The following is a 26,852-nucleotide window of genomic DNA, read 5'->3' as shown; positions in this document are numbered from 1 at the left end:
AAATAAGTGGAATGAAAATGTTTTTTTTTCAATTTCAACAAGGAATTCAAGCAGTTATTAATTTGCCGCTTAATTACACCATGTAACGCAATCGCACGACGTCACAGTTTTTACTCATTAAGAAAATTAATTTGGAGATTTCAAAGGAATCATAATTTAAGATTTTTAAGCTGGATGGCGGGAAGACGTAAGAACTAAGCTGGATTTATGTAAGCGTTTTTGTGCATCTCTCTCCCTCAGAATTCTGTCGGGTATCCTCTTAGGATTTTATATAAATAAGCGCCGCATTCTCCGTGCTCAACACAAAGGCTTTCTCAAGCTTAAATAATACCGCCTTTTCGTAGAAAATTTATCGAAAATACCGACCACGCCGATCAACATGCCAAATAAAAGCTCACCGTCACAGCTGCTCGTTTCTTAAAATTACCTATTTTTATATAATAATATGAAAAAAAACCTTCCTCAGAAATGTACGCGATAATTTAATGCGTCGCCTCGTCCTTTATCCAAGGTCATAATTTCATTCAGCTGGAGGACTTCTACTTTTTTCCTCCGCATTCTCTCGGGCTCGCGAGACATCCTTCCTCCTCCACCTTTTTCCCGGAAAATCTTTTCACGTCAGCGACGCTTCTATCTCTTTGTCTCTTTCGAAGCAAGCGAACGAGCGACTGTGGTAAACTTTATCCATACCAACAGAAGTAGCTATATATGTGTACACATATATAAGCTCGGCACACTGGTGAGCGTACAGACTCACAGGCCGCGGAAACGACGCCGAGTGTGTGCATCGCGGCGGCTGGCAAACTTCCGCGAACGTTTTGTCCACGTGAGAGTCTGCGGGAACAGAGAAAAAAAGTTATATGGAAACGCCGAGGTTGTCTGCCGGCTGTTTTTCGAAATTCTTTGCGCGTAGAGAAGATGGCGGAGTCCCCGGTTGGCTAACTTTGTTTGGGGTATGTCGACTTTGAGGCAGTGGATTTGTCGGGCGAAGACAGTGGACTGAGACTTTGCTTGATTTTTACAAAACTTGCTGAGTAATAGATATTCCAGCGGACATTCTTTGTTTGTGCGTATGAACGTATTTCGTGCGCGTACGCATTGATAATAGTATATTATGCAACGGGTACAGAAAGACTGTATTTTCAAAACGAGAGTTTACAGCACGAGGCTACAGTCTTTATATACAAGTTACATACAATATTTTATACCATGAGAGCCGAAAATTCACATTAAAGATGTGATTTTGAGGTTAGAGTGGTATAAATGATAAAACGCGCGGTATATGCAATTCAGTGTTTAAAGTTCAGTAAGCAGCGAAATCGTAAATCAACTAGCTGCAAAGCTAGTTTGCACAGTTGGAATGTAGTTGAATAGTAGATAAATATGATAATGTCGCTAACGTGACATCGCAGTAAATTTGATACGTAATCGAATAGTCGATGCATCATACACGAGATTTCATCTAACTTTAGTGTTCCAACGCTACTACTGTTCACACGCGACGCGAATCCTTTGAACTACATAACAAATTTAACACCACTGATTTGTTTAACGATGAATAAATTTATACGGTGATAATCATTTAAAATAGCTCAATTTTTCGTTTGAATTCTGACATCAATATTGGTAACAAGTATTTTTAATCTGACTCAATGCAAAGCTCATTGTTTGCAAAATGATTAAATGTGATTAAATTTATGTCCGATCCCCTCGCTGCCTATATGGTGTATAAATTTCATATTCATTTTCATTCTGTTCATGTTTATTGCTCGAAAGGATTTGATTAATGCACTATACATACTTCGGTGAGCGCCGTTATACAGCGAATCATCATAATAATGCCAGGTATCCTAATGAATAATAGAACGCAATAATGAAACAATAATTAATTTTCGCGTCGCGCTTTATCACCATTCGCGCTGAATTTAATAATAAAAATATATCCCCCGCAAAACGGCAGTGGCACATTGAAATGCATGAGAAAGCAAGGGAATGCGACCCGTTCAGAAAGTCGAAAAGTTATTCTCTAGTAGAGCTACATCCAGCCACTTTCAGGAGATGATACCGAAAAAGATTTCACCGAGCGAAATCCATCTCTCGTTTAATACGTCATGCGACTTCTTTTCAATTTCACGGTGCAAGCCAGGCACAATCTTCCTTCGACGGAATACTCTTATCTCCCGGCTTAATCATCGTCGTCGTCCAAAATTACATCAGAGGCATCCGGGAAGAAAAAATCCCGAACCTGCGGCGAGAGCTCTTTATGGATAATAAATATTATATTCGCTCATGCACGAAGAAGAGAGATTACTCTCGTTCTCACGATCGAATTCCCACGAGAAAACTCCTGAATCCTTGAGTCGCGGAAAGAGCTTTGAGCCCAGGCGACGTTGGTATATCGTGCATCGCTCGAGGAAAAAAGATTTGAAAATCCTTAATACGTTTTCTATAGAGTCAATATATTTTCAATCGATTTTTAATATTATAGATTGCTTCTTTATGATGCATGACGTCGTACAGAAATAATTTCAACCAACGTACATGTCACTTTTGCACTACACAGACTAGCAGTTATAGCACGAACGTCCCGAAAGACAGTTTTGAATTAGGTGGCAAACCGCTATATATACAGTATGCTCGAAAAATTTTGCCGAGGGTTATAGGGAAGCACATATGCGCCACCTATCTTTGCTAGCCAGAGAGTCGGAAAGTTAGAGTATTGGGAAGAAGGCTAATTGTTTTGTTTTACGAATACTAGAGCTTGACTGTGTATTCAACAATTCAAAGGTTATTTCTGCACACTTCAGTTTAATAAAGAAATTGACTACTATCATTGTAAATATTTGTTATGTATTCCGAATCAATTTTGGTTATGTTTTAATTCGTCAGAATACGGGGATTATCTAGCCCCCTTAATGTCCCTGGTTAAAAAACAAACTAATCCAAAAAGTTATTTAAGTTTAGCAGAATTTTAATTCTCCTGAATGTCTCCATAATTAAATAAAGCGTACTTTAAAGCAATTATTTTACAAAGGAAAATACTCCACTTTAGCATAATTTTCAATTCGTCCAGCTAAGGAACGAGAAAAATTTAGTATAAGTAGAAAAAACGACCAGGAACTTGATACTCTAGATTTGAATCAGGAAAAATATGCAGCGAGAGGAAAGTGCATTAAAAAATATAGAGGGTGGAACAACGTAATTGCTCCAGTGCTCGCAAGTTTTAGCAATTTCACGGTGAGTGTCGTCGAGTAATTCGTGAATTCCAGACAGTAAGCAGCGTAAAAACTGCAGACAATAGAGAATCCTTTATAAACTTCAACCCTACATATACAAACTGAAATTTTTCATCTATTGATTTTTCTATGCTCGCATACAGTAGACATAGAAGGTATCACAAAAATTTCAGCGTAACTTTGTATTTTCTAGTATTTTGGAAAATATAATTTTAAAGCAAATCGTTGCAATGCGCGTAGCTGCGACGACTTGTACTTTAATTTGCATTTTTGTTTAATCAAAGAAGTACTGCATATTCCGCCCCACGTGGAAAAGATTTATCCAGTCTGTATACAGGTTGTATACAGACTTTATACAAAAGTGATCGCTTATTTTATCCAGTCTGTATACAGGCGATATAAAATTGAGAAAAAACAAGAAAAATTTTCCTTGGTTGCCATGGTAATGATTTTCGTTGATAAGTCGTTACCAGGGGAACCGCACATCCGAATTTTTTTCTATCCAGTCTGTATATAGACTGTATATAGACTGTATATAGTTTATACAAAATCACTTTTGTATACAGCCGATTGTATATAGCCTGTATTTAACCTGTATACAGACTGGATAAATCTTTTCCACGTGGGGCTGTACATTGGCTTGACGCGTTGTACTCTCGCATCGCTCTATTTCTTACTTTCATCTGCGCAAAAACCAAACACATTTTCAAAATTCTTTCTGCTTTATTAAACCTGAGTATCAATTATGCGTCTTTTTAATATCTTCCCAGCACATAGAAATATTTAATAAAGAGATATCGCCCAAGAAGCGTAGCTTCAATTTCCTCTCAATAACCGCTTTCGGTAATCCCAGCCAATGATAAGCTCCACCGGCGACCAAAAAAAAAAAATCCGATACTTCCATAAACGCTAACTGAATCCCCCTCCGACTCTCCCAAATGATAAGCGTCCGCGTCTTCTTTTAATTTCGAATCTCTCGCGCTCCATCGCACACACCTCGAATTTCCCACATAACGTCTCCTTACGTACACCCAAATGCAAATTTCGTCCTGAGCCAAAAAAAGAATGACGAGCCGGCGAGAAAAGAGAAAGAGGACGAAATCGCGCGGGATTTTTTGTCGCCGAGATATGGCGGGGACGAAGGTCCGGAGAAAGGTGAAAATAAAAGATGACGAGCGAGGAGAGAGAGAGAGGAAAAAAATTTCTCTCTACCTTAGTGACGCAGCGGTGACATCCCAGGAGACAGAGGAGGAGAAAGAGAGAGAGAGAGAGAGAGGAAGTTGACTTTTTATTTTGCATGCTAGACTTGTGCGCACAGTTGTGTTCATCTTCCACTCTCCGCTGGCTTTTTCTCCTCGCAGTCATTTTTTTCTTCCTCGTCCAAGTCCACCCAAGAGAGCGACGTCGAGAGAAAGAGCGAGAGATATAGCGACTAAGGTTGGCCTCGTTCCCGCACCGACTCGAAGGTCAGGCGTACACACGACGATTTTTTATTTCCTTCGACATCGATCTCCGGCTTTGACGATGACAAAATCAAAGAGACTCTTCAGCTTATCTTTGTATTATGAAAAGTTATTCCCGTGTGCAGCAACCCGATGCAGAGGCTATTTCGGTTGTCCTATATCGATCTCGTGGCCGAAATGTTTGCTCAATTTTTCATGCATAAATTACACCAGGTTTGCGCTCGTTGGGGAACAATTGGAAGAGAGAGAGAGAGAGAGAGAGAAAAAAAAAAGAACACACGCATATTTTTCGAGAAATCCGCGCGGTAGGCAGACGATAAAAATTCCTCGGCCCGTATGCAAACGGCAGCGCGCTCCGCTACTCCGTAAAATCCGGGGGAGAGAAATAAAATCAAACCCCCATCTTCTACACGAGGGCGTATATCGCGTCTTTCTTGTATCTTTATTACGTTTCCCGCATCTATATATCATGCACATCCTCTTTCTGCCTCCAGCAGCCTGCAGCCGTTCGCATGTCGCTTTTTTTATCTTTCGATTTTTCGGTTCAACCTCTTTCGCTGCCATCTTCCTGTTTCGCTCGTTCCCTTTGCTGCTGCTGATCAGCGAAATTCTTTTGAGGAATCCAGTCTCTGACTTGTTCTGCGAAGATACGCTGCTATGAATTTCGAAGGGATTAATAAAGTGAAATATTGTTGTTTCAAAATGAATGCATAATACTCGAGCGATCGTCGTATAAAAGTCGAGAGTTGAGAATAAGGCTTGGATTGTTCTAACATTCTGCATATTGATGCCCGAAGTTTCCTCTTTCATTATACCGTTCGATAGATTATAGCCTATTACGTGCATACATTTCCTGCTGATTAAAACATTCCGAAAGTAAAGTTTTGCCTTCGAGAGTCCATATAAAGTTAAAGCGCATAAAAGAGTTTTAAAATAAATCTTCCAAGTTCTGCCTTCGACTCCATTCACAACAGGAAAATACGATTTAACTTACTGAAAACTGAGCTCCCATTGATATTCGAACACCCGTTGAAAGCGATCTCCGTATAAGAATGCCAAAAATCCCTTTCCAAAGCAAGTCTCCCTCCTGTGTGTATCAGTCAAAGTAGGTACAGCACTCGAAGGAGTAGTAGAAAAATAAAAAAACCAAGAATAAAGCCGACTCCCTCGTCTCGGTCGCTTAAATTCTACGACGCTCGCTTTGACGGCCAGTTTTTTCCTCTTCTACTCCGACTGATTCCCTCTCTTTCGTACTTTGTCTTCTGGCTCTCGCGCAGTGGAACAAGGATGAGAGAAAAAAACCCGAGCGGGAGAAAAGGAGCTTGGGTCGGAGGTGTTGATGAAATCGCTTCGTCGCGAGAAGCACGTGATGTACCGAGGACGAAAAGAAAAGGACAGACGGCATTTTGAATTTAATCGTAAGAAGCTACGGAGGCATCGACTGTTCTCTTTTTTCTCTACGGCTCATAAAGGAAGAAATTAAGGGCCGTTTGGACTTGCGCAATTTAGGCGAAGAAAAAAGCAGCGAGAGCCAAGTAGACGTGCAAACAAGCAAACACAAAACAGACCTCGAGTTAATTGCGCAATTTAGGAGTATAGCTTTACCCATCTAAATCCAATTATCGCTCTAGTTCTCGGCGCACTATAAAGGGTATTCGAAACAATTGCAACTATCTAACGACTGCGATTGTTTATTTAAAAACGAGCAGCGCCGTAAATGACATCGTAAACTAACTTTCCCTCTACGCACCTCTTATCGACCCGGCAACTTTCATTCAGAATTCCGTAACTAACCTAAAAGGAGAACAAGCTATACGAACGAGCGTAAAAAGGCCCGCTGGAAAGTAGTAAAGTTCATCAGAGCAGAACAACGCCACTCGCGATTAACTTTTCAAACTCTTTGATTATTCGAGCGATAAACCTGTCGCAATAAAAAAAAAGTACAAATTCGAACGCGTGCGTCTTACTTGACATCCCAACTGCGGGCAAACAGTGAAGTTATCAGTCGGTGGGAAAACAAGCGGTGATTGTTCTTCCGCGAACGCCACACAAAGTAGAATTTTACTCGTAAGCCCCTAATCTACTTACGAGAGACAGAAAAGCAAACCGGGCCAACAAACCTGAGAGATGTACTTCGCAAGTAGTTAACACCCTCCCAGTGTGTTAAACATCGACTCCCACACTCTTTTGAGATCTTCGGATCCGTCTCAATTAGAGTACTCGAAATCACCGCGCCTGACCACACACGGCTGTTTCCACTTAAAGCTCCTTACATCGCTTTAAAAAATTCATCCTCCCCCTCTCCCTCGACTCCCGTAAAAAGCTGCACGCACACGCGTCTAAATTTAACCCTCGGCCAAACAATTTTAGCTTTTCTCCCCACCCCCCAAGAGCCGAAGCGAAAAAATTCATTCACTAGCCCTACTCCCATCAAAACAAAGCCAGCTGGCTTAAGAAGCAAAAAAGCAGCGCACACGCGCTCGAAGGAAACGTATATAAGCCAGGGTACACAGACGGCGGGAAAGAGAGCGATATTGAGATTTCGCGCGCGGAATTCGAGTGGCGTATAGCAGAGTATAGCATAGTAGGTAGTACAGGGCGAGAGAGAGGGAGAGAGAGAGAGAGAGAGAGAGAGAGAGAGAGAGAGAGAGAGAGAGAGAGAGAAAGAGCCCCTCTAGCGAGCGAGAGAAAATCCGAGAAGCCGAGCTTCCTCGCGGCGGGCGAGACCTGCCGGGTATTGATTGTCAGCGGTGGGTGCGAGAGGCTCGCGCGCTCCGGCGGGTGGCGCTCTCTCCGCGCGCTTTATACTCGGCTGCTGCTGCCGCCGCTACTGCTGCTGCTCCCGAGAGAGAAAGAGAGAGAGGTATGGCCGGGAGAGGGAAAGACGGGGAGAGCGAGTGTACCAGCCAGCGAGCCGCCAGTCTTCCCTAGGCGCTCGCTCGGCAGGGCCGCACACATCTGTGCAGCGAGAGAGAGAGAGAGAGAGAGAGAGAGAGAGAGAGAGAGAAGGAGAGAGAGCGGCGTTGTTTTAAACCTGCTTCTCCGCGTACAATACTACTCGCGCGTAGTACACGCGCGCAAGTGTCGTCCCTCTCTCTCAGTGCGCTTTTCTCCATCGGCCACCTATCTACCTACCTACCCCCGCAAGAAAGTACACACGCACGCGCGCGCGTTGATTTTTTTCTCTTTCAACTGCGAGAGCTGCTACGCCCGGTGTGTACACTGACACAGAAAGAGAAAGAGAGAGAGAAAGATATAGGGACAGAGTGCAAAGCTCTGGTGTGTATAGTGTATAGAGCGAGAAAGAAAGAGAGAGAGAGAGAGAGAGAGAGAGAGAGAGAGAGAGAGAGAGAGAGAGTACAGGGGGTGGCGTACACGTGTGCGCGTGCATTATACATGCGCGTACGTAGCGGAGTGGATCGGAGCCTCAGTAGCATCAGCGACGCCGCCTGCATCGCTTAGTCCTAGACGTGGACTGCTCGCGGTCGGTCTCGCCGCGCACTTTTAACCCTGTGCGATCGAGCTCTGTCAGCGAGGAGAGATCCACCTCTAACAGATCGACTATTTATATTTCTACCGCAGATTTGAGGCGTTGTGAGGGGATCGCAGCCGACGATAGTATACACATTCAGTACCTGCTACTGCTGCTGCTGCTACTGCTGCGTCGACGTCGCATCGCGTGTCACTGGCCGCATCACGTGCAGTGTCTGTGCGCGCGTATACACATGCAGTGCCAGTGTGTCGCGTTATCGAGGCCGCGACGGCGAGTTGCACGTGCGTGATATCGCGAATAATAAGGGACAAGCGACATGAACGAGATGGAAGAGAAGATGACGTCAGGTTACGAGCGACGGCCACGTGGCCACGAGGAGGCAATAACACAATAACCAACGGAACAATAAGGAACTGGCTTTGACTATTTATATACAGTACACGTGAATATCGGCGACAAATCGACAAATACCACAACTATACAGAGATATTATATTGATACTATACAGTGAGAGGGAGAGAGAGAGAGAGAGAGGGGGCGAGAGATCGAGAGAATTTATTAGCGAATAATATACAGAGAACTATATACACACAGAGAGCACAGAGAAAGAGATCCATATATATATATATATATATATATATACATACTTACATATATAAATAAAACTTCTATCTAGTTGATGTAAGCGAGAGAGAGCGAGCGGACGCGTATAGAGTGTATCGTAATAATAATATCGCCGATTCGCTGGGAGTGAGCGAGCGAGCTAGAACGACAGAGACAGTGGCACAGTGACACGTAGCAAGATAACAGCCGCCGAGATGTACGAGGGAGGCATGGCTGCTGAACGGCAGGTACGTTTTACGCTCCAACGCTGTTCGCTTAGACATATCACACAACAACAACAACAACAACAACAACAACAACAACAACAGACGACCACCGTGATGTATCGTTTTCTTACTCGTACCGCTTGGCTTTCAATTATTCCTGCGCGATTCAATGCAATATTCCTGCGGCGCTCGCTTCTCGAGTCGAAGAAACTCTAACGGACGTGTGCAAGAATTATCAAGACCAAAGTTTGATTTATGTAACACACACGACTCCACGTGCTCGGAACTCTCGCGCAAGGAACGAAAACTCTTCCACTCGATACACACGATACGGCCATGTCCCTCTTAGGGCGATGTATCCGAATAGTTTTTATGCGATAGTTGACACGCACACCCACACAAGTTTTTTCACCGCATCCGTTGGACGTTTTTGTCGTAGATTTTTCTCTGCTCGCCATCGACTGATCGGATGTGTCCGAGCGATTTATACATAGTGTTTTCTTTTCTTTTGCCTCTGCCTGCTACGTACGTACACCGCTGCTGTTTGACGCGTATCGATGTTTTATTAATGAGGACGTGAGGAACTCGAGGGATGGTTTTGCCCGCGCGTATAGCCCGAAAACCTTTTCTTGCGCGACTTGCGGTTACAGTGCTCTGCACACATACACTTCGTTAATATTTCAATACTGCCTGGGCAAACCCTAAATAGAGGGTTGATTGCGCTTATTTTGCTGTTAGTTGTAGCTTTATTATTTTTCAATCGAATCGAGAGTACATGGTATAGTCAATAGCTTCGTTAAGCTGTCAATTAGTCGACGATTTTTATTTCAATGTAATTCGTAAGTGATTGTATAGGGAGAGAAAGGATATGTACGAGAAAGTAGAAACTTGTTGCACTGCAATTATTATCAAGTGAATTACACGTTTCTTTGTATCAAACTTGTACTCGAGTTCTAGAGGTTTATTCCATACTGATGTATAAAGTTCAGATTCGCGTATTTCATTTCCACAGTATTGTACATTAGATGTACAATAATAGCTTGTACTATTTTTGTTTATAGTAATTTACAATATTTTTGCAAGATATGGTGTGTGCATATTAGTTTCCATATAAATAAATATCATTGAATGAAAATACCTGTAGATTAGATTTAGTAAAGATAGTATGTACATTTAAAATAAGAACAATGTCAATTATGGCATATAGGATTTTATTATAAGATATCTATGTCTCTATTAATTGACTTTCACACACGTGTTGTGACGTCTAGAATAGATACCAATCAACAATTATTACGATGTTGTTTCATTGACTCGTCAAAGGACGAATATTGGACGAGATAAATTTAATAAAAAACGAGAAATATTGCACAACCTTCGTACTGAAAAAAATGTTATTATAGACAAAGACAAATTGATTGCGTTGCTTTTTGAATGTCAGATAAATATAGCCACGTAGAAAATTTCTTGATGAAACGTCGGTACGTCCACACATCAGCCGAAATTACGAAACTTGTGTATACATCAAAATGTCAGGAATTCAATTAAACAGCGGTAGCAAGGCTTTTATAATTGAAAAGTTTTCAAAGGAAAATTTATTGGATCGAGTTGCCGCTTGCATAACAAAAAGTCATAGGCTTTTTTTAAATTTGAAAAAAAAATCAAACGAAATCCTCTTCATTCAACATTAATTAAAACGTATGATAGAGTAAGAATTGTTTTAAGAAAAAAGCTCTAGTAGTATAAAACATGCTTAATCGGACAAATGATTCGCAAGAATCCACTACGCGCTCAATAAACCGGACATTTTCACCCAGTTCTCATTCAGAGTTTCGAGTTCACACTTAAAAAAGAAAAGCTCAGGCAAACTTTTTGTCGCCAAAAATACAGTCGGAGTTCACAGCATTAATCAGGGCACCGCGAGAGCTTCAATTTCCGCGAAACACGCGCGCGTCCTGTTTTATCAGTCGCAAAAAGCGGCAGATCGATGTGTATACATATACCTTCCGAGTGAGATGGTTAATTAATGAGTAGCTGCACGAGATTCATGCGCTGCTAAAAGCTGACAGACTGCATCTCGACGCGTTTCTAAGTACACGATTGGCCCCGAGTCAGTCCAGTTGATCGAACAGCTTTGCGGCAAAAGAAGAAGAGGAGGAAGAGGAAGAAGAAGGAGAGAAAGGGAAGACAGGGCCGATCGCGTTTTCTCGCTCAGCGAGCCGCGGCGAAATAATCGGCTTTGAGCGAAAATGAGCGACGTCCGATGCTCCTCTTATTTTTCTCGCTACAGCTCTTCAGATGCTTTTCTTTTTTCTCCTCTTCGATCCGCTCTTTTTTTGCCGCCCGGCGATTACGATGTTTCTTCGGCGATGTTTGCTCGCTCGTAAGGCCGACGACCATGCTGCTCTGCAGCAGCGCCATTGTTGGCTTGTGTATAGCTGGGATATTGCAGTTGACGGGGGATTTTACAGGCGTTATTAGAACCGGTGATGGAGTGCGCCGAGAGACATTTTTCGCGGCGGAAGATCTCCTCGGAACGACGGCAATTAGCTTTAGCGCGTTTTTTATACTTTTTAAATTTGACATTGCATCACTTTTTATCAATATTTGAGAGTATGTTCCGTCGCTTCCATTACGAAAAATGACATTTCAAAAAAACTTCAGCCTCGCGAATTTCCATAGCGAAATTCAGCCGTCGATCTCCAATACAGCCTCGCGCTCGGTAATCTTCGACAAAAGAACGCGTCTCTGCACGCATCGATTCTTTAATCCGCGTGATGAATCCCTCGCGCGCGCTTTTCCATCGTCGGAATGAAAAAGGCGCCACAACGCGTGTAGGTGAGAAAAAAATTTTCCGAGTAACCATCCGCGGATTAAACAATGGTGTCGAGCGGCTATCCCTTGGGGAAGACTTTCACGAGGCTCGTTTCGTGTTGTTAGCAACAACGTTTGCGCCAGCGGAGACCTCGGAGGGTTGGGGATTTACATTATTGCCCTTATCGAGTGGCAGACACGCGTGAGAAAATGTGTTGCATTTCAGTGGAAGTCTCGCTGAGGTTGGAGGATTCGAGATTCCCTTGTAAACAGAGTATACGATATCGAATGGAATAAAAAATTGTATATAGGGACGATTTTTTTAGAAATATTTGAAATTCCTTGACAATAGTACACGATAACGTGCATTTATAACCTCGAGCATGAAACCAGTGTGGAAGCAAAGTGCAGCTCTGCTCCGAAGTGCAGGCAAATGTTTTATTAAATCATCGTAAATATTAAAGCTGCAAATGGGCTACTATCCTAACACTTTACGATCGCGAATCATCGGCTATAAGCTTGTCCAACGATATCCGACACGGATTATAAATGCACGTGCGGGAATCTGCATAAACTTTTCATCCCACTGTCCCATTCACAAGAGGATTTATCATATTTTATTCCATAATCGCTATAATACAATAGTATACAGATATCGCGATATTTACTCGAAATTTTACTCGAGTTTTCCCCACACAACGAATTATTACGCGATTACCGAGGCATGACGTCACGGCGTCACACCTTAGTAGTCACCTCGGCCATTCTATGCGCTATTCAAAGTTTGTGTGTGATTAGGAAACTTGGTTAAACTTCGAATTCAATCGAGCGTTTCTGAAGGCGCTTTCTCCATACTACTACTAGGTACTCGGCCGCAGCGCGGGCGAGAGCGCGCGAGCGTGAGTAAAGTTTAAAAAGTTATTTCCTCGATAAACTTTTATTGTCGCGCGCGCGCGGGAGCTGGGAGGGGAACAAATGAAAAACACCAGTTTGGAAAACTAATTTCCGGTGTGTTTATCGGGACGAAGTTTAGTCGGCTGCTTAGTGTGTAAAGTTACACGGTGTCTTCGCTGTATAACGGCAGCGACAGATTATTGTTCATTAAAAGTGTCCAAATTTAAAAATGTTTTTGATTCGTGCCAGAGTTTCGATGTACGGTGTGTAAGGTAAAACTTTTCCGGCAATATAATATGCAACAGTCTCGTCGTAAAGTAATGTTTTATAGGCGTATGTGCAGCAAGCGAATAAATCCATAATATTGCATAAGGACCATTCCGGATTTACTGCAGTCATGCCGGTACTACGTTTTACTGACTTCGCGTCCTAAATACTCCGGTAGGCTCGTAAATTATTTATTAAATAAAATAACTCACGTGCGTGCCGCACTCGAAATTGAATTTCTCAATATATGTTCCATCGAAAGCTCGAACGCTGCACACTCAATGCGTCCATCAGGTTTCTAAGCACCGAAACGCGTTTCCTTACACAAAACCGAGAATAGCGTCAAAAACTCCTTCCTCCCGTTCATATCGGGAGTAAGGCGCAATCGGTTCCCCGATGCAGAGAGACGGCTATACGTGAGTCGCCTCCGCAAGTATGACTCGGGCGGAAAAATGCATTTCTCGCGGTGAGCCGGGAAAATTACTAAAGTTTCGCCGAAGCTCGCGGCGACGTAGCCGCACATTTTCGTCCCGATAGGAATTTAATTGAGTTCTTGCGCCACGTCGAGCTAAAGCTGAGATGGGCTGCGAGGCTTGCGGGATATGATTGTCACGACGACGTAAGTTGGAGAGAATGAATTTTTTTATGAACTGCTCGTTTGATTTTCTTTTCATGAGCTTTAGAGGGTATAGGTTGAGCTTTTATTTCGAATAATGTACTTGCTAAATAAGCGAGAAACGCGTGTGTTTGCAGTCGTATTGTATATTTAACGGATGACGCCAGAGTCGGGCGTCGATTCTCCAAACCGCAGAAATTAGCGTCGGTAGCTATTGTGTTGCGGCGCACACGTGTGTATAGGCAAATGCAAAGAGAGAGAGAGAGAGAGAGAGAGAGAGAGAGAGAGAGAGAGAGAGAGAGTCGGGCGAAATGAGCGAGTATATTTTGATTGTGTGTTGCAGCAGCGCAGACGTGCGTGTGTTTGAATATAACGTGGGCGTGTAAATCTGGAAGCTTCCCCGTTAGGTATGTGTCTGTGCGTGTACTTCAGAGATGGAATGCGTATTATACAAAAGTTGAATTTTCGAACAATAGGAGTATACCTATATATTGCGCGACTCTCTGAGGCCGACATTCAACAAAGCCGGAGGGAAATAAAAGAGCAATGCTCATTTGATTGTTGTATAATAATAAAGTGCTTACCTTATTTTAAACGTGAATACTAATCGGGATGTACCTTTTACCGGACAACCACTGCACATCGGGAATCTTGTTTTCGTCGAATCGTCTGACCGCATCCTGGAGAAGAAAATATTTATAGGTGAAATAAGCATACTCTCGGCAAAAAGACATCCGAATACATGTGAATTCGATTCGAAGATTCGATATTGATTTACATATATTGAGAATCTATCAGTGCGTATTTAATTCGAAAAGGAAAACACAACAGTGTAAACAGTATCGACTAGTAATACTTGTTTCTGTAATACACCTGCGAAAAACTAGCCCCTAACTCATAAGTACAAAAGTTGGCTTATCGAAGGGGATTAATCGCGAAAGTTGTCCCAACGTAATTGAGGGTATATGAAGCTATACAGAGAATCAGCAGAACTGAAATAAAATGATTTTCGCGCAATACCGTGCAAAGGAGAAAGTAATTCACAAAGTCAATTTCAAGCTCTGGCAACCTTCCGCTTTCAGGAACTATACACCAACCGGTTGAAAGACATCCTTTCTACGGGTATTATACGCGACCCTTTACGGGTTTCTCTACACTGAGAGAAATTTATAGTAAATTTTACTATACTGGATAGGAAATTTTAATAAAAAGTTTGGTAATCCACTCACAGACTGACAGTCTAGTAATTTTTACTAAACTGTATAGTAAATTTTATAAAACTATAAATTTTACTATACTGAGTAGTAATTTTTACCCTGACTAAATTAAATATAAAAATGCACATAGTGGAAAAATTATTTTCAATTATTGTATGGCTCTAAATTTGTATGGTTATGGAGGGTTACTCTTCTAACGCACTTCATTCAAAGAACATTATCGATTCACTCGCCGCAGTTGATTTTTAGAGACATTAAACTAACCTAGATACATTTCCTACAACTAAACGCTTAATTATTATACATATTCGCAATTCGCAGTACATATGCTTATACGCTTGCAATTGTTACAACAGGGTTGCTAAACGGACTTATATACTAACTGAGCTAACTTCTTACCGCTTGCGGGTTTTATTTTCCGTGCACCCCCTAGCGGCAGCACACAAAACAGTTTGACTCTATTTGAAACAGCACCGGCTTCAAACTGCTGCTCTGAAGTCGAGTCTTGCCATGGTGCTTATTTTCAGGTGCTTCTTCTCGCGGCCGCCATGTTTGCTAAACGCGCATGCGTATAACGCGTCAATACGCATCAGTTTCGATTTTCAGATGAAAAGTACTATACGTTCTATTAAAAATTACTATACTGTCAGGTAAAAATTCATACATTGGCGATTTTCACTATAGTTTCTGTTAATTTTTCCTATTGAGTATGGTAAATTTTATATGGAAGTTTAGTAAAAATTGATATAAATCTAGTAAAAAGGTCAGTTTTGTCAGTCTGTGACGAGATTACCAAACTTTCCAGTAAATTATCATGAACATATAGTAAAATTTACGCACTATTTCTCTCAGTGTAGATCTGAACGTTGGTTGTTGGGTGTATTATGAACTGACCCGTTACGCTACACCATTAATTTTGTAATAATTAATATCCACGTAATGTTAGCATTGTCAATATTAATCAAATGAATTAATCATCATTCGTTGACCCATATCGCTCCCAACAGAAATTCAACGTGCACAAAGGGTGAAAATACACCCGCACATGATCCCAACCTTCAGGCTTCCAGCGAGAAAACGTAGATTCACAACCCCGGAACAATTTCCTCGAAAGTCCCGTGGCAATTCTCACGCAATGAAATTTCAACAGCAGCAGCGACAACGAGCGTCGTAAAAGCATAGCCGAATCCAATCGCACGTCTCTCGGACTGCGCGTATCTGCCGCGATAACCTCCTTCCCCCATAAGCGGGCGATAAAAAATCAGTCCGCAGCAGTGTTTTCCTTTTACGATGGCATCTCTTTTTTCCCGCGAAAAATGTTGCCTCTATCGGCCGCCGCTACCGTCAGCTGCTGCTACGGCTGTGGGCGTGTGTGCATATATATAGGGAGAGGTACGCAGGCAGAGAGCGAGAGAGAGAGAGAGAGAGAGAGAGAGAGAGAGAGACGCCGTTCGCTTGTCCCGACTATCTCTCGATCTCGCCGGGATGCTGCATGCTCCCGGACACCGAATTAGGGCGAGGATCCCCAGGCAAACTCTGATCTCTCTCTCGCTGTGTGCGCCCCGAGTGCGCGTGCACTCGCTCCCGGCGCTGCTCCTTCGCGCAGGATGTGTATCGTTCCGGAGTTGCTCTCATCTCGCGTTTTGATGTTGTTGGAGGGATAGCGCACTGTTCTGCTTTTTTCTCCTCTTTTGACGGGAAATTTGATTTGTTTGAATTGGGACGGTATTTTGGATTGTTATCACTGCTGATTGCCGGATAACGAACGATTAACGAACGATCGGAGATAACGCTAATTGCGAGCCAACAAAGAATTACTGTCCCGCGATACTCGTTTATTTATTCGCTAGTTTATTTCTGGTTTATAGTCCCTAAACTAACCGACGCTCTATTTACTCTCGAGTCGTTTTTGTGAGATTATCGCAGCAGATGCAATGGGCAAACTTCGAATTGCTGTTTCCGTAAATTTTCAATATTGTATACAGCCGCTTGGCAGTAGATGGGATTTGGACGAAGTTGTTTTGAGTTGACTAGTTAAACGCTTATACTGAATTTGCTATATAGCTATTTCTGCAGCGAACTGTCGACTGAAAGGGATCAGATGATGAGTAATCGATCAATTTATTGATCGATGGTTGTCTCCTTCACAATTATTCATTTCACTGCAGTCAACTATACGTATAGACTATCTAATCACACTTTAATGGCTTCGTCAAACGAGTGACTTCTGGTGAAGACCCTGTAATATTAATAACAATCCTAAACTTGCTCTCCGCGTAACATAAACGACGCAACCGAGCTAACGCACCCTCTGTGTAATGGGGAAAATGTTCTGACGAAGGCATTCTTATTTAATTAAGAGTTACGGGATTAGTTCTTTGATACTCTTGTTGCGAAATACACGAGCTCATTGCGTATCTCTGGAATTGAGTAGGTTATACGAGAACTCGTGTAGTAGTGGTCAACTACTTCCATATCCTTCATTCTTAATCAAGAGGATAGACATTGCGTCTATTAGAAGGTCAAGCACCTCCGTTAATTAGTGTCAAGTTCATAACGTAAACCCGATGGCAAGACACGTACATATTCTACTTGCGGAGAAAAGCATCCTTTTTACAATCCTCGAGATAAGAGAGCGAGACGACCATTTTTTGCATTAAAATTTCAAATGCCACATCGATTTTTCAGGTACTGAGACGCCAGTGGCGCTTGTGTCATGAGCTTGATCTCGGTTCACCCAAAAAAAAGGAATAAGTCCGAGATAGCTTCTCATTGATTTTATCAGAATACACTTTCGCGAGATTTATTTTCATGGCTCACCCAAAGCGCGCGCAATTATACTCCAAGTTCGCGCGGATTATTAATGGCTTTTTAAAATGGAATAACTGGGCCAAACAAGATCAAAGCTGCACGAAAATTCCACTCATAATTCACGAACTTTTCCGCGCTCGTGCGATTCAATTTTAATTAATCGCGCGTGAACCATCAATAATCTTTTCCGCACGCGGATATATTTTTCGGTAAGAGAGACGCGAGCTTTTCCGGTGAACGACGTAGAAATAATCTAAAGCGCGAGGAGCCAGGGCTAAAGTAGAAGAACGTGCGAGCTAGATAGAAAGCCATTACGGTGTATAATTCACGTCTTCATTCAGCCATCTCGCCTCCGGCTTGTGTATATGTGTACGTATGTATGCGTGAGGGGAGCTTGGCGCTTGCGGAATAGAGATGCTCTGATAAGAGCGTACCGCTTTTCATTCATCGAGATCGCACCCTTGCGATGACTCCTGTAGCTACGTGGAGAAGCGCTATCTTTCTCTCCGCTCGCTGGATGACGTGTTTATTTAACTCGAATATATGAATAACAAGCCTCGACAATTTAGTTTTGCTCACGGCGGTTAATTGTTGTGGGAATTTGAAAATTATCAACTGGCTAGCAAAAATAAACAGTTTTTAATCTTGCTTTTATTATCCAGCGTTTATTATACGAACTTCTTACAAACATAAAATTTCGCGTATTAATTTCCCGCTAATATTATTATAAGCCATATAATACGCAAAAAAGAAGTTAAAAATCTCACATTATTCAAATAAGCCAGCATAAAAAGGGCAACCAGATTGACAATTCCTGTCACAAGCTACACACAGGTAACGTCGAGATCAGAATTGGGGTTGAATAAATGATTCACGCGTGACTCGGAGGAAAAATTCGGCGCCGGCGAGGACCTACGAGATTTCAGGAATACGTATAGCGTCAAGCCCCTTTTCACACACGCGAGAGACAGGCGAACATTTTTCATTTCGACGTGGGGCCAGGGACTTAGTTTAATTGCGTCGTAAAAACGGCACGAGAGAAGTTTCACAGCAGATTTCCGCGCGCACGGATTTATCGCGATGCCTCGTACTCACGCGAAAAAAATGCCCGGATCTTTGTCGAGTGAGATGTTATAAGGAAGATTCTCTGTGTCGCATGATTGGGAAATATTACTGTTGTCTGTGATTATGGTGTGGCTTTACGACGAGATACGATAACGCGACACAATGTCGGAATAAACGAGAGAGATTTCATATTAATTTCAACGTCGGAGTAAAACGTGAAAACTGCCAAGTGGCATCGTAAAACACTTTAATTCGAACTCCCCACGCGAGATACACGTAGCGGTTGGTAATTTAATATTTCTTTTTATGGCACTTTGAAAGTGCAAAAACTAATCTCGGTGTGCGATAACTTTTTTTTGAAATAAAAACCAACCTGCAGATGCGCTACTCGAAACTTTCGGAACGTAAGCCTCTTTGTTTAAAAGCTTTCGTAAGCTCTGTTTAGAAAAAGCACCTCTCGCCAGAATTCTAACAATCCCTCTCACATTATCAAAACTATAATTAAAAGACCGCGTTCCCATCGTCGCAGCAATTTGCATGTAAATTTCACCCCGACGATGAAACAGCAGCAGCAGCAGGAACCAATCCCCCTCAAGTAGCCCAATATTTACCTCTCATCTCCGGAATCCCAAAGATCATCTCAACAAGTCTCTTGCCAGCCCGCGCGTGATCATCATTCTCCGGCTAATATTTCCATGGTGTGTTGCGCACTGCAACCACACAAGGATAAATTTACCGTGGCTCTGCGCAGCTTGCAAAGTTATCCCCGGCCGTGCCGAGAAAGCACCTGGCGGCTTCCGCTAAATCAACGAATCTTGAGAGTTTATATACACGAGCGCGCTCGCCGCCGCCGCTGCCGACGCCGCGGGGAGCCCTAGATGCGAAAACTAGCGCCGCGTCGGATTAAACGGACGACCTAAATCGTGTAATGTGTTAATTGGCGCGAACGGGGATCCCATTTGTTTTCGCGGAAAGAGCGAGCGAGCGAGAGAGAGAGAGAGAGAGAGAGAGAGAGAGAGAGAGAGAAAGAGAGAGAGAGAGAGAGATAGATAGAGAGAGAGAGAGGAATCGAGCCGTTAAATTTAATTTTCAAGGTCGATCAAACGACGCAGTGCGTAACGCACGGTATGGCTGGTCCAGGATTTATCGCTGGTTGATTGCCTGGGGAAAGTTATCGCAGGTTTTTTTTGAGATAAAAAAAGGCTTGATATTTTTTTAATTTTGTTTTACGTGACTGTCCTTGATGCGGTAAACGCTAGAGATAGTCTGATTAATGCATCGCGCAGTTTCGACGTGCCACATCGCGCGATGCTGAATTTATGTTAGCATTTGCTGGATTTCTATTTGCGCTTTAACCTCCGGCTTGTCGTCACACAAGGGGAATAGAATTAGCGAAACGCGACTACGTGATTGCAATAACGCGCGGGAGTAACTGGATAAGTGAAAAGCTTGTCCAAAAATCAGAGCCAACGATAAAGCTGTAAAATGTCGTATCTTATAACGAATATTTAATTTCTTTCGCGCACATATTACGCTCTGTGTGATGTGATGTATAATAGCAATTATTGTTAATATACGACGTCGCACAGCTTCCACTGTCTCCCCTGGGGCTAGTATTAAACTTTTCTCGGATTGCATACTAAAATAGCTGGAGGTCTCACTCGCCCCACAAAAGCGTAGCAATTAAATTCAGTCTCATGCTAAATAGTTCGCCGCATCTACATTTCTTGAAATAACACGGTAAACGGGGGAAAGATGCTCAGAGAGAACATTGAATTTCCATTAATTCAATTTGGGCCGTAATTTTACACGTGTTTTGTGATAAATGACGTCTAATTAATTTCCTGCAAATAGAGAATTGCATATTTGCGTACTATAAACATTTTTTAAAATAAATTGATACATTTTCAATGCCACGATTTATTTTCTCAAAACCCAATTCACCAAAAGCAAATTAAAATGAATAGTATAAATTCTCAGATATGCCTGATAAATGAATTTTCACGTGAAAACGAAAAATGGCCTTCGAAAATCCGAATTTTACGTAGTAGCAAATAAAAACGATGATTTTTTAGAACGCGATTCATTGTATAAAAGGCGAAAATATTGAATTCAGAGAAATTGATTGAATTTTTAATAAACCTTTACCGGGAAAAAACTCCAGTTTATATTTTGTGGAATTCTCAACTAGGACAATTTTTCACGGGCATTCGAAAAAACTCGAGCTACACATTACTGAAAATCCCGAGCTCTCGAACACGATGTGCGCCTCCAATTTTCAAACAATTTCAGCCGCGAAGCTCCGCTCGAACGAAGCGAAGTCACCTGCATCGTTTTAAAAAACAAAGCTCCATGGCAGTGCAGCAGAAAAAAAGCACAGAAAGCTCGCTCTCATCCCAGTCAGCAACATCAGCGTCAACGCGTCTTCACGCGACCGACTGCGGCAATCCAATCATGGATAAACGGCTTACGAAAGCCAGCAGCTAACCCCCGCTCGTTCCCTCTCTCCCCTTGGACATCGTCCTTGCATTGTTTGCACCGGCCGTCCATTATCAAAATGTCGCACTGCATCAGATTCACGCGCAAGCACGGCTGCAAGCTCCGATCAATGCGCACGTCTAATTTACCGCTCGCGAGCGCAGGTTCGCACTGATTAATTTCGTCTGCGCGTAGGTACGTCCGCGACCCTCTTCGGCTCGCTACGCACGGGATATATATGTTGCTCGTCGACTACTGGAAATAACGCGTTACGTTCGGTTCTTTCCAGTTGCGTCGAACCGATGGCTGGTTTGACGTCAAAGGGACGTTTTAACTGGAATGTGTACGTTGGTCGTTCGTTTCTTTTATTTTGGTTAGTCGAGGAGAAAAATCAGTGGAACGACGTGGAAAAATCCAGTAGAGCAAACCGAGCTTAGTCGCACGCAACCTCTGATGTCACAAGGTCGAATATATAGTAATTATTTAGTTCAGAAAAAAATTCTATTTGAAAAAATTTGTCAAAACTGTAATAGTATGTTTCCCCAGAGATGAACTTTCTCCGAAACTTAAAATTACTGCTTTCAACTTCTACCGTAGAAATAACGTCGTGCCTCTCCCGTTCTTACTGTTTTTATCGACGTTTTGACTCGGTTGTTAATTAGCGGCACTGCCGAAGGGCTAAAAACCCCTCGAGCGTTTTCCACGGCATACATGTTTTCTTCTGCCCCTAAACACGCAACCCTATACAAGCGTTCTACTGTTACAAAGCAAAATACATCCAAAAGTATCAAATCGTACACGGGACTCGTAGTCACACGTATCGTACAGGTATATAATACATCCCCAGCAAACCACAAGCGAACTTGTTAGAAAAATCGGTAACCGGATAATGCGTCGGCCATAACAGCCGCTGTATGTGCATATTGATCCGCGAGTTGCGTAAATTAATGGACTGCGTAAAATAGGACACTCCACGGGATCCTCTCTCCCTCTTGACAATGCGAATGTGAAACCACCGCAGATCAATGCGAGACACACCTCGGGGCTTGTTCAATTCAATGTACTGTATACGCGACGAACTGTAAACTGAAACTCAAGCTCTGAGCAGTGACGTGATTTTTTTTTTTTTTTGTCTAAGTTGGCTGTGAAAAAAGCGTAATTGAGAATCCAAAAAGTTCGAGTGGTACATTTTTCCCGCGAATTGTTTGCAGCACTCTGCGATCGATAAAAAAAGCGCAGCGAGCGCAGTAAACTCATAGGTTTCATCCCTTTGTTTCGCTTTCGCTAATTAAATTGAAGCGCGCACGCGTGTAACGAAATCACGCGTGAGATTTCTCACGGGGTAAAAATAGAGCAAAAATAATAACCGCGTTTTCATCAGCGCACGACACCCTCCAGCACATGACGGATTTCATACGAGTATTCTCAGGTTAGAGAGAATAATATTTTCAAAGCGAAAAAGTTATACTATAGTACGTCGCTCTGCGGTGAAATTAATTAAAACGTACCCGCCCGCGCACGCGTCCCAACGTTATCAAATATATAAAGCGGCAGATGTGCGCCGAGAGCGTGAAATCAGCGCGTGTGAATTTCCGAGCTTATCACAGACGATATTGAATCACGACGACGACGACGAGAGAAGAAAAGTTAAAAATTCTTCTTGCATTCTTTTTTTCGCTCCCCGGCGCACATAAATTGCGCGTCTGAAAAAATTTTCCATCAAGATTTTTTCTTCCTGCAGAGCTGGATTAAGGTTAACTCGCGGGAGGGGGGGGGGGCAACGGGGGAAAGAGAGACCGCGCGCGCGGGGATGAAAATAATTTCGCGAGCTAAAAATAAAGCCCGAAACGGCGTAAAAAGCGGCGGCGAATATCGCTCGAAGAAGCGGCATAAATCGACGTGTTATGCTTTTATTTTTGCGATGCACCGCGTTTATAATAACAAAATTTACGCGTACATTTTTGCAACCACGTATTTTAGAAATAAGTAACGCCCGATATTCTCTGGAAAAGTGCTCTCTCTTACAATCGGCTTCTATCTAAATAAATGCATTCGAAATTCAGCCACTCGAAAAAGAATTCATTCGAGCAGCCGCGGACTGGCGCACTTTGTTCGTTATCCTTTCCTGGCGAAAGAGAGATAGAGAGGAAAAGGAGTCCGTTTCCTTTTAAAGGCGCCGTATTATACGCGAGAAATAGAGAGAGAGAGAGAGAGAGAGAGAGAGAGAGAGAGAGAGAGAGAGAGAGAGAGAGAGTGAGTGAGCAGCGTCTCGTCTTTCAACGCCTCCTAAATAAATGCAAACGAGGTCCGAGTGGTGTACGTCGTGGGAGTATCCATTTACATGCGGCCCCTATATCTATAGGTATACCCCACTGCGTCTCCGAGTATACACTCCGAGTATATGTATACACTCGACGACAAATATCAGGACGTTAAAGCCTCCGGCCGCAAAAGAGTCTTCTTCTTGTTCATCCTGAAGTGACGGATGTTAGCAGCGGTAGAATAAGACGTGTTTTATTACCTGGAGCAAAGTTTTTTCCAACTATTATTCTGCCCTACATGCTCTCCCCTCGTTATATCCCAACCCACTCAGAATCCCGATCGCGAAATAATGCAGCGAGTAAATAGCTATACACAAAGCAAACAAAAACAAGAAAAAACCGCGTACATTTAGCCGCAGGGCGTACGCGCTGTACGGACGTCGTCGTCGAATTCAACTGCATCGGGAGCAATCGATCTCGATTTTATTTACCGGAGAGAAAGGAAACCGACGGTATAATATACACCGCGAGAGGCGGCTTTGAAGGAAAGTTTCGTGCGTGCGGACGCGAAATGGGAAACCGATGCTCGCTCGAGGAGAAAGACAAAAAAGAAAGCCCTCATCTCATGCATTTTTTATAAAGGCGACTCTGCGAGAGTAATCAGGCGCCGAGCTGTGGAGCCGAAAGAATTGGGAGACACGCAGACTGACACTCGAAGCGTCTAATTATTGCCAGTCTCATGAATGCGTTGAGCTGCGAGCTTATGACGTTGAGTGACAATGACTTATGACAACCAGAGCGAAACAGATGTCCTCGCGCTTGCGCGCGGGCAACTGGCAATTACGCTGGCAAAAATAGATGGATTTTAACATTTATTCGTCGCCGCTCAACTGACGCACACGCAGTTCTGGATTATTGCATGCGTGTGTGAGGGGATAATGGATTCGTCGATGTCGCTGAATTATTGAGTTGGTGTATGGTCTGATAATTACATACGGGTATCGCGTATTGACTGCGGCTTAGCCATTTACACCGAAGAACCGATCATTATGCAATTATGTACAATCGGTGCTGACTATAAATTAAATTATACGATTCGTTAAGTTTAACCTTATCCGTCTTTGGCGATATCTCTCGCCATGCTAACGAACGATAAGCGTAGCTCCCTTCATTTCCAGAGACGAATTTAAAAGCTCGATATAATACGTCCGACACACAATGACGGAATTCCAGGTTCCCCTCTTTCGATTACAATCGCTCCGTTCGCTCGTTGCTTTATCTCTGAAGATCGCGCGGATCAAAGAATTCGAGTGTGGCAACGAAGCAGTGTATAGGCGGATCTGGAAAACTGTTAGCGTTATTGGGTTCCTCTCTCTCGAGGCTACAGAGTCGCGTCGCGGCACGGTCCAGGATAATTGATTTTTGCGCGATTCACTCTCTCGTAGGATAAAAAAATGCATTTGATTATACCATTACGGCTTTAATAAGGATTTTGCAAACTGTGTATCATTGCAATTAGCGAAGTCGGAGCTAGTAATAATCTTCGACTCGACGGAGAGACAAGAAGATCAACGTTGATCCTAAAAGCGACTGGATCACCCAGTTTCCAAGTTTAAAACGTTCTTCTGCGCTTCCACGCCTTCGACAATAACAACTATACTAATACAGCCATTTCTCGCTCTCGAGTCTCATCGCAGTAATCCATGTACGCGCTGCTGTTTAGCAATCAGGCCGAAGAACTTGAGCGAGATCAAACAAGCTTCATTAGTTTGGCCCCGATGCGAAATGAACTTCTGGCCTCGGCGAGAAAGTTCGAGACCGCCGCGGGAAAATGTCCTTAAGAAAATAGAATTGCGCGCGGGACCTCGGATAATTCGCTCCTCTATGTAGCGTTGCGAGTAAAAAGCTCGAATCGTCGCTTTGTGTAAAGTTGCGGAGGACAAAGTTGCACGCTCTAGCGGGCTGAAAAACCAGGCTGTTAAAATTTAATGAACAGCGTTAAATTGAAGGTATAAGGCGTGCGATTACTCGGTTACTTTGGGAAGTCGATCTGTTCTATTTGGTCGCTAAATAATGATTGGAGGTCGGTATACGTACAAGGAAAGCGAAAAAAAATTTCAATTTTTTTCTCCTTCCAAGAATCTGCCCCGCGGCACGTTCACGAGCTTCGGGAAAAGTTCGCTGTAAAAACTTTGAGAAAGGCAAGGAACTTTCGAGAAACGGATGTAACGTCATTAGATAGCCGTCGCGAATAACCCTCTAGATTTTTTCGCAATTGAAAAATCTGAGCTTACAGCAGAATTAAAATTTCTTATCAAACCAGACAGGGATAGTCATCCCCCAATAATCCCTGTCTCAAAAATCCAAAGCATTGTATATCTACTCCCAGGCAATCGTCTCTCTAATCGTTAATCAGGCTGATCAAGAATTACGCCTCAGAATTGCCGGCGATCAGGCATCAACTCTCCGGCCGCCCGTGGGAGACTCGATAAAAAGCCATAGCGAATGAGAGAGAGAGATGCCTCCTCTGGGAAATGACTCCTGGGGCGCGGACGTACGGCCGACTCGTAATAGTCGTTAACTCGGGAGAGGGTTTAACCCCGAAATTGCTGGCAGTCGCCGATATCTTCTCCCCTTTATCGGCGATCGTTTCGTGCGAGATTCTTCTTCTTCTTCTTCTTCCTCCTCACGCATCTCTGGCGCGGAAAGCTTTTGTCTTTATGCGTTTGGCCTGACGATGATAACGCCTCGGCGTGATGTATATGTACATACGCTGGCTGTGATGGAAAAAATCTTATCTCGAGCTTGCAGATATACGGTCTCGCGTAAAAAGTTGATGGCTTTTTCTACGGCGTGCGGAGAATTCTGTGAATAATTGTTATTTGCGACAGCGTAAAGGAAAAATCGATAACGGTATGAGAGACCATAATTATCGAACGATGGCACCCTCGGATTTGATAATTAATAAGAATTCGGCGGTTGCACTTGGACTCAAAAACATTTTAATCAAGCAACACCATCCAAAATCCCTCCCCCGCAAAAAGGAGAAGTGGAATCTCGGAGAAAATTAAAACCCCATCCCTCTTGCCTCATCCGAACCCAGGCATTATCCCCTTTTTGCTTCGGCAACAAAAGGAGAAAAAGGCAACAGCTGCAGCGGCGTCTTGCCGAGAACAAACGAGCTATACGGCCTGTTCTCTCTCTTTCTGTATATAGTCTGCAACTGCGGAGCTTCTCGGGCACATCCACGCGAGTTTTACAGCGCGGCGCTGAGGCGTGAAAATGATTTTCTGCCGGCGGCCGACGGCTGAAAGGAGGGAGAGAGAGAGAGAACAGACAATAACACGCGAGCCAACTTCTCGTTAACCTCCGTCGTCTCGTGTGTGTGTATGTGTGTGTGTGTGTGT

At 43.1% G+C, this 26,852-nt stretch overlaps 1 protein-coding gene across 4 annotated transcripts in view; it reads left to right on the top strand.

Annotated features, from left to right (window-relative positions):
- The window catches only part of LOC100122393 (alpha-catulin), a 105,547-nt gene that overhangs the window by 40,107 nt on the left and 38,588 nt on the right, over positions 1-26,852 (top strand). The window contains exon 1 of one of the 4 annotated variants that reach the window (XM_016986273.2): positions 8,857-9,043. The exons of the other annotated variants lie outside the window; for them this stretch is intronic. Within the exon in view, the coding sequence (XP_016841762.1) occupies positions 9,011-9,043 (33 nt within the window). The 5' untranslated portion in view covers positions 8,857-9,010. Of the gene's footprint in view, positions 1-8,856; positions 9,044-26,852 lie in introns of those variants that run through there. 4 annotated transcript variants of the gene reach the window in all.

Source organism: Nasonia vitripennis, chromosome 5 (assembly GCF_009193385.2).
Source record: "Nasonia vitripennis strain AsymCx chromosome 5, Nvit_psr_1.1, whole genome shotgun sequence".
NCBI classification, from domain to species: domain Eukaryota; kingdom Metazoa; phylum Arthropoda; class Insecta; order Hymenoptera; family Pteromalidae; genus Nasonia; species Nasonia vitripennis.
Note: the sequence above shows the minus strand (reverse complement) of the source record. Positions and strands in the feature narration are given on the sequence as shown.